Raw genomic sequence first — 12,788 nt, 5'->3', positions numbered from 1 at the left:
AACAGAGGATCCGCTTCGGGAAAGTCGTATTCCTGATCGTAATGATGGTGAGTTGACGTTGCTCTTATATCCAGTAGTTCCTCCCGACTGTATGTAATAAAACCTAAGATTACCTGGGGTACCAATGTAAGAAATAACATGTAAAAAAACTAAATACTGCATAGTTTCCTAGGAACGCGAAGCGAGGCGGCCATCTCTGTCGGTGGCGGACTGTTCAGAGGAGACTGCGTGAATCAGGCCTCCATGGTCGAATTGCTGAAAAGAAACCACTACTAGAGTTTGCTTTCATTTAACAATAAAAGCATGAAAAGTTAGCATAATGGGATAATATCTTACTGTGGTGTGTAAGGAATCCAATACTTTAGCTTGCATGTGGTACAAATCACATTATTTTGGCAGCACCTCCTCTAAGAGTATGAATTAGGCTGTTTGAGATAATTTGAATCCTAAGCAACCTGGCTACACATAGCTACTGTAGTAGGTCAAAGCTGTGTGCTGGAAAACCTTGGTAGAGCATCGGTGAAATAGCCACTGTGGCGCTCATGTATTTTCAGCTTCAGACCGATGCCTATTCTCACTTAAAACATTGTTTTTAGTTTTTAATACAAAAACCACTTCTGACAGATAGCAGCTATCTTAACTTTAAATAGATAGCAGGCTAAATGTAGCTAGCTATGTTAATTAGCAAAACATCTGATTATGAGCCAGCCAACACTTACAGTTATTATTCATGTGCTGTGAACGACGAATGAAAGTTTTGAATTCTTCTTCTTCTTTGGTATCATGGCATTCACACATTTATTTTGTGCATGCCGCCACCTACTGTGCGGTAGTGTGTGGTCAAGTACGATATATGTTGTGATACAAAAATAAAAAGGAAGGCGGGGAAAGCAACAAATTGCACCACCAACTATCCCTACACCTATACAACTTTTTCATAAACAAAAAATAATAATACATATATTTTATCATGTATAATAATAAAATCCCCTTCCAACTAAACCCTACACAATCCACTATCCCATTCCACTACCTTGACCCTTTCTGCTCCTGCAGCTTTCCAATGACCTGAGAGGACGAGACACCGCCACTCATAACACCCTGTAACTTTTCTGAAGTCAAATCTCATATACCCAAATTCTTCTCTGCATCTGCCACCACAACATATATTTTCTGTTGTTTACGTTACAGTTAATAACCATTGCTATGAACGCTAAGAAGCCAACCTTACAGAAGCATATATCACTCGTTGGCCTATCCCTCTGTGCTGGCACAGATCTACAACTCACAGGGATCCTCTCCATATCCCTCACCCTTGACCCATCCTCCTCTACTTATTTCACTGCCTCAGCATACAACACCTTCTGCACTACTCTGACTAGCAAGCTGACCCAAGTTGAGTGATATGGAGCACCCACTCCCTCTGGCAGAAGAAACACCCAAGTTCACTACAAGTTACTGATTCAACTGCACCCAACTCCTTTCCCACCCACCCTGAAACCACACATGTATGCCCCAAAAGGCAAGGATCTACTTTCTCCAAAAATCTCTCATACTAGAACAGTTTCTTCTTTATGTCCATTGATGCCAAGCTCAGGTTCCGAGCTCTTCGCCACAACTTCCACCTCACTTAACTCGCCCTCATTCACTTCCATTTCACCTCCAGAACTCGCCCTCATTCACTTCCATTTCACCTCCAGAATTCGGTTTGGTGCACGGCTCACTTTGTTTGCACTTGACACCAGTCTTCTTTGACACCCCATCTCCATCTTCCTCAAATTCAAATCCAACCTCGGCTTTCCTCATTCTCTTTGACCTCTTCTTCCTTCTCCATTCCTCCTCAGAAATCCACTTTTCTGTGCCCGTCCCAGTATTCCTCTTCTTCAGACTTTGCTTGCGGCATTCCAAAGTAACTCCATCTCATAATCCAAAACTCGATCGAGAGTTGCACACTACCACCCTTACCTTAGTTCTCCTTTTGAAAGCAACTGCAACATTCCCATTGGAACAGCATAATATAGCTGCTATATTCAGTGTGAACAGTGAAAACGTGATTTAAAGTGCTTCATGAAGTAATAGTCAAAGAGAGAGAGAGGTGTGGGTCTACTCCAACCAGAGGCTAAATAAATGTTATGATAGAAAATAAGTATTTATTTCATAATTGTAAAAAATTATAGGCAATAAGTTGACAGAAGACACTGACTTTCACCCAACTATACAGTAATCCTTCCTATGACCAAAGGCAGACATCTTGCTATCTACCTATAATAACAATAGCTTTCTTCACAAGGAAATGCCCCTTTAGAAAATGTCCATATGTTACACCCATGCAATTTGCTTGTGGAGTTACACCTGTCAGGGTGATTGCAATGAATTGAGAGTGCATTCATCCAAAGGCATAGTGATCGTCTAAACCTGGTTTGTCTGTAGTCTAAATTGGTTTATCGGTAGTCTAAATTGGTTTAATTATTAATCCATGTTTCTTTAGACTACAATTTTTTCTATTATTTATTCTTCAAAGTGCTTTAACATAAAGTTAATATAAGAAAATGACATCTCAATATGTACAACACGTATAAGTTATTCAGTAACAGGGAATAATATCCACATAATTTTTGTTAGTTCACAGACAACCAATAATACGAAGTAACCCTTTACCGACAGATATAGCTCATTATAATGGGATTGTAATTAATGATAATACTTGTCATAAGCATGTACCGGTATGACCCCTATTATACCTGTCTGTCTGCATAGTGTTACGGAATATACAAACTCAATGTGTCACTGTTCTGTTGCTTTCTTTTTTTATTCATTTTTTACTATTCAATTCCTTCTTCAGTGTTGTTGCCTTCATATCACACTCCTCCTTACAAGCACATCAAAACGTTATTAGAAAGACAAATCAACTGCCAAAAATGTACAGAACCTCCCAACAGGCCTGTGTGGATTTGGTTCATGTTCTTATACGGTCTTAATACACACACCATAGAGGCTTGCACCCTAGACAACATTCAAAATGTTAATGAACAATCAAAAGTGCATCTGTTCAGTAGGAATAGACAAAGCCAGTGCTTGGTATGTTATACATCGGTGAATGAAACGTTCTTTGGGAGGCAAGCAGGAATTCTTCAAACAGCCTAACACATAGGCATTGAGGGAGATAAACATCTAGGAAGCCTTGCTCTGAATGATTAGGAACAGGACGGAGAAATATATATTTCTAGACGTCTCATTTGAGTGAGTTCATGGACATCAGGATACTGGGTTGCTCCTCAATGATGCGCACCAGCAGGTTGTCAATGTACTGCTCCAGCTCCTTGATCTTGTTGTCCCTCTTGGAGAGCTGGTCCTGCTGCATCACCACCAGGGAGATCAGCTCCTCCTGGGTCAGCTGGGAGTACTGACCTTTGACCCCTGTGTCTTTGACCTAGAAGGAAAGAGGGGAATTGAGGTGGTATGAGTCAGTGCCATTTATGTTTCCATAGAATTCTCCAAAGATATGCCATGCATTATCCATTAAGGAATGTTTAGTCAGTGCATGAACCCCTACAAAGAGCACCTTCAAAAATATTGCTAAACTTTAAGCACCCAACTAAGGCTCCTGTATTTTGTTTCTTTACATAAGCAGAAAGGATTCGATGCACAAAAAAGTTATAGCTTTCAGACACTTGTAATGGATGGCATGCTTGGGTGCAATGTCAACCAGATCTCATTTCTAAGGGGTCATGGAGCCTATGACGTCCCACACATGATTCTCTCTCACTCCTGATTGGAGGAATTGCAAGTGTTACTTCTGAACTTGTCTCCGTGTTGCTGTGCTGTCTGTTGCTACTTGGCTACCTGTTTTTACATTTATTAACAGTTAATCAAAATCAGCATTTAACACATTTACCAATGTCTATGTTTCTTCCTCACTCAACTTTTTTCATTCAACTTTTTCACCCCGGACGCTTTATCTGGACATGGTTCTACAGGACCTCCACCAGCTGAAAAAGCTAAGTAGTAACATTAACACTATGCCTTCTAATTGCAGTCGCTGTACTCTTAATATACAAGACAACTTTCTCCTTATTGTGAGGATAGCCGTGTTACAAGCCCAACTTCAGATGCAATCGTTAGGCAAGGGCAATTTAAATGTAGGAAGGGATGAAACAGTGTCTGCGCCACCAGTAAGTACAGATAGTAGTATAAATCCCCCCCACACAGTCCTTGCAGCAGGACAATTCTCTCGAGGCTTCTGGAAAGAAATTCTGTTGGCACACTCAACCTGTGTCGCTCATTCAACTGAAAGAAACGTTCAACTGTTTCTCCCCATTAAGCAACGAGTCAGAGTCAGAGTCAGAGGCCGAGCCTTCTCAGGTCTCTCCACCTGTTACGGGGTCTGAGCCATTGGCGACTACATTACCCCCAACATTCGACTTAAAAAGAATCATCCAGCGATCATACACTGTTTAGCAGTGGGCAGGGCTACCGACATAAAGGCTAATCTGAAGAGGGTACTGGGCAAGGCTAAAACTGTAGAGCGTAGAGTATAGGGCAGGACCACCATCAGTGAAATTTAATAAAAAAGGTGAAACATTAAAAGTTATTATTATTAGATAAAACTATATTAAATATATTCATGTCACCAAATAATTGGTTAAATAACACGTTTTTTGCAATGAAGGTCTACAGTAACTTCAACAGCACTGTCTGAGGTAGCACCATGGTGCAGCCGGAGGACGGCTAGCTTCCATCCTCCTCTGGCTACATTGACTTCAATACAAAACCTAGGAGGCTCGTAGGCCTCACCCCCTTCCATAGACATACATGGTAATTATGACCACTTCCAGAGGAAGTCCTCCAACCAATCAAAGCTTTTGCAGTATGAACTGACATGCTATCCATCCAATCATAGAATTAGGATTAGAGAATGAACTATTGAGTTGTATTGGGATTGTGCCACAGAGCATTATGGGGGTTCTATGTGTTGAGAACTTGGTGACATTGTTGGATAGAGATTAAGAATGAAAAGTGATAGGTAAGTACCCCTATAAATGATCTCATTCCTGTATGTAAAGTCAATCACATACACAATCACATATCAATGATTTTACTCCTTGCTTAGACTAACTAATTATTGGCTATTTTGTCAAAATGTGTAGTGTGTTGTGTTATTGTTTTTTTGTCTTCCCAGTCAAATCCCATCCTGCACTGGTCAAGCATCTGAACACCTCAACTCATGCCTCATACCCTCATTCAATCACTGCTGTGATCCCTTTCCCACACGGTGTAAGTAGCCCTCTCATTCCCATAATATTGTACTATAAATGTCTTTATTAAATGCTTTAGGTTAAAATAGTCTTATGATTTTTAAACACAATTGTTCAAGTCACCAGCTTCTACTGGTATAGGGATATTGCTATCCATGTCAGCACCACCATTGTTAGGATGAAACAGTCAGGTCACCAAGCGCAACATAGCTTCAGCGTGTAAATTAGCTAGAAAGATGTGTCGGCATCAAGTAATTGTCTCTGGCCCCCTCCCAGTTAGGGGGAGTGATGAGCTCTACAGCAGAGTCTCACAACTCAATCGCTGGTTGAAAACTGTTTTCTGCCCCTCCCAAAAGATAGAATTTGTAGATAATTGGCCCTCTTTCTGAGACTCACCCACAAACAGGACCAAGCCTGACCTGCTGAGGAGTGATGGACTCCATCCAAGCTGGGGGTGTCATCTATCAACATAGACAGGACTCTAAGTCCTCTAGTGGCACAATGAGCTGGCCTGCTGCCTGGCCTGCACCCTGCTAGCCAGCATGCTAGCTTAGTGGAGTCTGCCACTAGCAGTCAGTGTAGTCAGCTCAGCTATCCCCTTGAGACCGTGTCTGTGCCTCGATCTAGGTTGAGCAAAACTAAACATGGCGGTGTATGCGTTAGCAATCTAACTGGAATGAAGACTTCCTCCATTCCTGTCATTATTGAAAGATGATTGTGATATCTCACATCTCAAAATAGGGCTACTTAATGTTAGATCCCTCACTTCCAAGGCAGTCATAGTCAATTAATCACTGATCATAATCTTAATGTGATTGACCTGACTGAAACAGGCTCGAGCCTGATGAATTTACTGTGTTAAATGAGGCCTCTGCCCCTGGTTACACTAGTGCCCATATCCCCCGCGCATCCCGCAAAGGCAGAGGTGTTGCTAACATTTACGACAGCATATTTCAATTTACAAAACAAAAAAAGACTGCGTTTGTCTTTTGAGCTTCAAGTCATGAAATCTATGCACCCTACTCAATCACTTTTTATAGCTACTGTTTCCTGGGCCATATACAGCATTCCTCACTGAGTTCCTAAATTAGACCTTGTAGTCATGGCAGATAATATACATATTTTTGGTGACTTTAATATTTACATGGAAAAGTCCACAGACCTGCTCCAAAAGGCTTTAGGAGCCAACATCATGGGTTTTGTCCAACATGTCTCCGGACCTTCTCATTGCCACAGTCATACCCTGGATCTAGTTTTGTCCCATGAGATAAATATTGTGGATCTAAATGTTTTTCCTCATAATCCTGGACTAATCGGACCACCATCTTATTACGTTTGCAATCGCAACAAATCAGCTGCTCAGACCCGATCCAAGGATCATCAAAAGCCGTGCTATAAATTCTCGGACAACATAAATATTCCTAGATGCCCCTCCACCTACTCAAGGACGTAAGAGTACAAACATTGGTTAACCACCTAACTGAGGATCGAAATTTAACAGTGCGTCATACCCTAGATGCAGTCGTACCCCTAAAAACAAAAAAACATTTGTCACAAGATATTTGCTGACTGGTATACAGAAAATACCCGAGCCCTGAAGCAAGCTTCCGACTAGCTTGGAAAGACAGTACCGTGCAATATCGAAGAGCCCCCACTGCTGCTCGATCATCCTATTTTTCCAACCTAATTGAGGAGAATAAGAACAAAATAACATTTATTTATTTTTGATACTGTCACAAATCTAACAAAAAAGCAGCACTTTCCAAGAGAGGGTGGCTTTCACTTCAGTAGTGATGAATTCATGAACTTCTTTGATGAAAAGATCATGATCATAAAAAGCTAATTACGGACTCCTCTTTGAATCTGCAAATTTTCCAAAACTCAGTTGTCCTGAGACTGCACAGAACTGCCAGGACCAATTTTTTATCCTGTATCTCTTGACACATTAATGGAAATAGGCCTCTAAACCTTCAAGCTTCATACTGGACCCTATTCCAACTAAACTACTGAAAAGAGCTACTTCCTGTGTTTGGCCTTCCTATGTTGAACATAATAAATGGCTCTCTATCCACCGGATATGTACCACACTCTTGAAAAAGCCCAACCTTGACCAGGAAAATGTACAGAAATCTATTGGCATACAGTACCAGTCAAAAGTTTGGACACACCAACTCATTTTTACTATTTTCTACATTGTAGAATAATAGTGAAGACATAAAAACTATGAAATAACATATGGAATCATGTAGTAACCAAAAAGTGTTAAACAAAAATATATTTGAGATTTAAAATTCTTCAAAGTAGCCACCTTTTACCTTGATGACAGCTTTGCACACTCTTGGCATTCTCTCAACCAGCTTCATGAATAAGTCACCTGGAGTGCATTTCAATTAACAGGTGTGTCTTGTTAAAATACAAATGTTGGAATTTATTTTTCTTAATGCGTTTGAGCCAATCAGTTGTGTTGTGAAAAGGTAGGGGTAGTATAAAGAAGATAGCCCTATTTGGTAAAAGAGCAAGTCCACATTTTGGCAAGAACAGATAAAAGAAGCTAAGAAAAAACAACAGTCCATGAGTACTTTAAGACATGGTCAGACACCAAAAAACATCAAGCGCTATGCTGAAACTGGCTCTCATGAGGACTGCCACAGGAAAGGAAGACCCAGAGTTACCTCTGCTGCAGAGGATGAGTTCATTAGAGTTAACAGACTCAGAAATTGCAGCCCAAATAAATGCTTCAGAGTTCAAGTAACACACATCTCAATACCAACTGTTCAGAAGAGACTGTGTGAATCAGGCCTTCATGGTCGAATTGCTGCAGAGAAACCACTACTAAACGACACCAATAATAAGAAGAGACTTGCTTGGGCCAAGAAACACAAGCAATGGACATTAGACTACCGGAAATCTATCCTTCAGACTGAAGAGTCCAAATTTGAGAGTTTTGGTTCCAACCACCGTTCCTTTGTGAGACGCAGAGTAGGTGAACGGATGATCTCCATATGTGTGGTTCCCACCGTGAAGCACGGAAGAGGTGGTGTAATGGTGCTTTGCTGGTGACACTATGTGATTTATTTTGAATTCAAGGCACACTTAACAAGCATGGCTAGCACAGCATTCTGCAGCGATACACCATCCCATCTGGTCTGCGATTAGTGGGTCTGTCATTTGATTTTCAACAGGACAATGACCCAACACACCTCCAGGCTGTGTAAGGGCAATTTGACCAAGAAGGAGAGTGATGCATCAGATAACCTGGCCTACACAATTCCCCAAACTCAACCCAATTGAGATGGTTTGGAATGAGTTGGATAGCAGAATTAAGGAAAAGCAGCCAACAAGTTCTCAAAATATGGATAAACTCCTTCAAGAATGTTGGAAAAGCATTCCAGGTGAAGCTGGATGAGAGAATGCCAAGAGTGTGCAAAGCTGTCATCAAGGCAAAGGGTGGCTACTTTGAACAATCTAAAATATATTTTGATTTGTTTAACACGTTTTTGGTTACGACATGATTCGATGTGTGTTACTTCATTGCGTTGTCTTTACTATTATTCTACAATGTAGAAAATAGTAAAACAAAGAATAACCCTTGAATGAGTAGATGTGTTAAACTTTTACTGGTACTTTATATCGATTCTCCCATTCCTCTATTTTTTCTGTTAAAGCCGTTGCAACTCACTGCTTTCCCGAAGACAAATAATGTATACAAAACTCTTCATTCTGGTTTTAGACCCCATCATAGCAGAGACTGCTCTTGTGAAGGTGGTAAATTACCTTTTAATGGCATCAGACCAAGGCTCTGCATCTGTCCTCGTGGTCCTAGACCTTAGTGCTGCTTTTGACACCATCGATCACCACATTCTTATGGAGAGATTGGAAACCCAAATTGGTCTACACAGACAAGTTCTTGGCTGTTTTAGATCATACCTGTCGGAAAGATATCAGTTCATCTCTGTGGGTGGTTGTCCTCTGACAAATCAACTAAGTGTTGGTGTTCCTCAAGGTTCCGTTTCAGGATCACTATTGTTTTCACTATATATTCAAACTCTTGGTGATGTCATTCGGAAACAAAATGTAAACTTTCACGGAAGACAGCTGTACATTTCGATAAAACATGTTGATACCCCAAAATTGCATACCCTGGAAGCCTGTGTTTCAGACATAAGGAAGTGGATGGCTGCAAATGTTCTACTTTTAAGCTCGGGCAAAACAGAGATGCTAGTTCTGGGTCCAAGAAACAAAGGGATCTGGTGTTGAATCTGACAATTAATATTGATGGTTGTACAGTCGTCTCAAATAAAACTGTGAAGGACCAAGGCACAGCCAGAAGAGGACTGGCCACCCCTCATAGCCTGGTTCCTCTCTAGGTTTCTTCCTAGGTTTTGGCCTTTCTAGGGAGTTTTTCCTAGCCACCGTGCTTCTACACTTGCATTGCTTGCTGTTTGGGGTTTTAGGCTGGGTTTCTGTACAGCACTTTGTGGCATCAGCTGATGTAAGAAGGGCTATATAAATATATTTGATTTGATTTACTCTGGACCCTGATGTCTTTTGACAAACCTATCAAGAATATATCAAGGACAGCTTTGTTCCATCTTTGTAACATTGTAACAAAATCTTACATTTTTTTGTCCAAAGATGATACAGAAAAGCTCATCCATGCTTTTTATACTTCTAGATTAGACTACTGCAATGCTCTACTCTCTGGCTACCTGCATAAAGCACTAAATGAACTTCAGTTAGTACTAAACACAGCTGCTAGAATCTTGACTAGAACCAAAATATTTGATCATATTACTCCATTGCTAGCCTCTCTACACTGGCTTCCTGTTAAGGCTAGGGCTGATTTCAAGGTTTTACCTACAAAGCATTACATGGGCTTGCTCCAACTCATCTCTCCGATTTAGTCCTTCCGTACATACCTACACGTACGCTACGGTCTCAAGACGAAGGCCTCATTATTGTCCCTAGAATTTCCAAGCAAACAGTTGGAGGCAGGGCTTTGTCCTGTAGAGATGCATTTTTATGGAATGGTCTGCCGATCCATGTGAGAGACACAGACTCAGTCACGACCTTTAGGTCTTTACTGAAGACCCAGTAGGTCCTACGATTGAGTGTAGTCTGGCCCAGGGGTGCGAAGGTGAATGGCAAGGCACTGGAGCGACCAACAGCCCTTGCTGTCTCTGCCTGGCAAACTCCCCTCTCTCCACTGGGATTATCTGCCTCTGACCCTGTTATGGGGGCTGAGTCACTAGCTTACTAGTACTCTTCCATGCCGTCCCTAGGAGGGGTGCGTCACTTGAGTAGGTTGAGTCACAGGCTTGATCTTCCGGTCTGGTTTTGCATCCCCCCGGGCTCATGCAGTGGAGGAGATCTTCGTGGGCTATACTCAGCCTTGTCTCAGGGTAGTAAATTGGTGGTCTGTTGATATCCCTCTAGTGGTGTGGGGGCTGTGCTTTGGCAAAGTGGGTGGGGTTATATCCTGCCTGGTTGGCTCTGTCCGGGGACATTGTCGGACGCGGCCAGTGTCCCCCGAGCCCCCGTCTCAGTCTCCAGTACCTATGCTCCAATAGTCTGTGTGCCGGGTGGCTAGCGTCAGTCTGTTATATCTGGTGTAATTACCCTGTCTTATCTGGAGTCCTGTGAGATTTTAAGTATCCTCCCTCTAATCCTCTCTCCCTCCCCTCCCAGAGGATCTGAGCCATAGGACCATGCCTCAGGACTACCTGGCCTGATGACTCCTGGCTGTCCCCAGTCCTGGTCGTGCTGCTGCTCCAGTTTCAACTGTTCAGCCAGCGGCTATGGAACTCTGACCTGTTCACCGGACGTGCTATCTTGTCCCAGACCTGCTGATTTTTACTCTCTCTACCGCACCTGCTGTCTCGACCTCTGAATGACCCTGCTGGTCATCTATGAACGTTTGAACATCTTGAAGAACAATCTGGCCTTAAAGGCCATGTACTGTACTATCTCCACCCGGCACAGCCAGAAGAGGACTGTCCACCCCTCAGAGCCTGGTTCCTCTCTACGTTACTTCCTAGGGTCCTGCCTTTCTAGGGAGTTTTTCCTAGACACTGTGCTTCTACATCTGCATTGCTTACCGTTAGGGGTTTTAGGCTGGGTTTCTGTATTTGACTTTAAAAAGGGCTTTATAAATACATTCAATTGATTGTGCCCATATCATCAATCAGAGACTCCGAGAGAAGTTTGTGAAGTGTGAGCTCTGACTGCTTTGGGAGAACTCATTCAGAGCTCTGATCTCTCAGATCCCAACACCATAGGCAAATGCCAGTGTTTACAGTGAGTTTAAGGTGAGTCACTGTCAAGATAAAGGTTTGTGGGAATTGTTTACAGTGAGCATTTGGTGGGAGGGCTCGTTGAGACTGTGTGTGTGTGTGTGTGTGTGTGTGTGTGTGTGTGTCGGCGTGCACGCAGCAAGTATGGGAATGTTGCACTGAGGTTTTAATAAGAACCAACTGTGCATGCATCAAGGAACTGGTTGGATACATTGAAACAGCAGCAGAGTGCATTTTCATGAGGTGCCTGGGGGAATGGTTTCAAAGATATCCTGGTACCTTAATTGCACAAGATTATTATGATAATATTATCAAGAAGAGCCCCAGCTGTACATATTACAGGGCATAAGGCTAAGCATGTACTGTATGTGCATATTAACATGCACACACTTTCCCAAAATAGACTGTAGACACAATGAGGTCTGATTATTTAGTACACATACCTCCTGCCTAAAGCAGATCTACGTTGACAGGTGATTGGTGAGAGAACCTGTAGGTAGCTGTTTCATCTGCTGCTGGTGTGCATCAGTTCACTCAATACTGTTTCCATTGCCCTCATGGCATATTGCATTAGTACCTTTATCTTCTCTTGAAGGACACCGAGGATTCCTGTAGATATGCCAGCCTGCCTCTCCTGGATGTTGGAGGCTGGCTGGTTTTCCAGGGAGCTCAAGGGCTTTACTGGATGGGGCCTGAATAGAGATAGACGGAGACAGAGACAGTCAAAATGAGAGCAGCTCAAACTTTCCTGAAGTGTTGTGTTATTTGAGGAGATGCAGCAGGTGGATATGGGGGATATGCAGATAATGACATTTTCTCAGAAAGCAAGTGTAATTGCTGCCAACAGCTTGAAATAATTTGTTCAATCAGGTGGACCTTATCAGTTTATTAACAAAAATGTATTTAACCAGTCAAGTCAACTAAGAACAAATTCTTATTTACAATGATGGCCTGGCAAGAGGAGGCAAAAGGCCTCCTGTGAGGATGGGGGCTGGGATTTAAAAATAAATTAAATCAATGCAAAACAAAACGGACAGAGTTAGACATGACAAGCAAGCCGAGCATGGGTTCTTCTTCCCTCTTGACTGATTCCCATCATACGTGACACAGTGGCAAGCGTATCTCTTCTTTCCCTCTCATATAAGGTTAGACTGCAGAGGAGCCACAGTGTGTACACACTCTGAGCAATGGCATTTTACAGGCGCCACTGAGATTTGTCTGAGATTCTACAGGGAGTATA

At 42.2% G+C, this 12,788-nt stretch overlaps 1 protein-coding gene across 2 annotated transcripts in view; it reads right to left on the bottom strand.

Annotated features, from left to right (window-relative positions):
- Window positions 1-2,790: 2,790 nt before the first annotated feature.
- LOC109892537 (rab11 family-interacting protein 1) overlaps window positions 2,791-12,788 on the bottom strand; it is a 36,614-nt gene continuing 26,616 nt past the window's right edge. For both annotated transcript variants that reach the window (XM_031826416.1, XM_031826415.1), the window contains 2 exons: window positions 12,126-12,240; window positions 2,791-3,430 (listed from right to left, as the gene is read on the bottom strand). In XM_031826416.1, the coding sequence (XP_031682276.1) occupies window positions 3,233-3,430; window positions 12,126-12,240 (313 nt within the window). In that variant the 3' untranslated portion in view covers window positions 2,791-3,232. The remainder of the gene's footprint in view (window positions 3,431-12,125; window positions 12,241-12,788) is intronic.

The sequence above is a fragment of the Oncorhynchus kisutch genome, linkage group LG6 (genome assembly GCF_002021735.2).
Source record: "Oncorhynchus kisutch isolate 150728-3 linkage group LG6, Okis_V2, whole genome shotgun sequence".
In the NCBI taxonomy this organism is placed as follows: domain Eukaryota; kingdom Metazoa; phylum Chordata; class Actinopteri; order Salmoniformes; family Salmonidae; genus Oncorhynchus; species Oncorhynchus kisutch.
The sequence above is the reverse complement of the archived record's forward strand: the minus strand, read 5'-3'. Positions and strand labels throughout refer to the sequence as shown.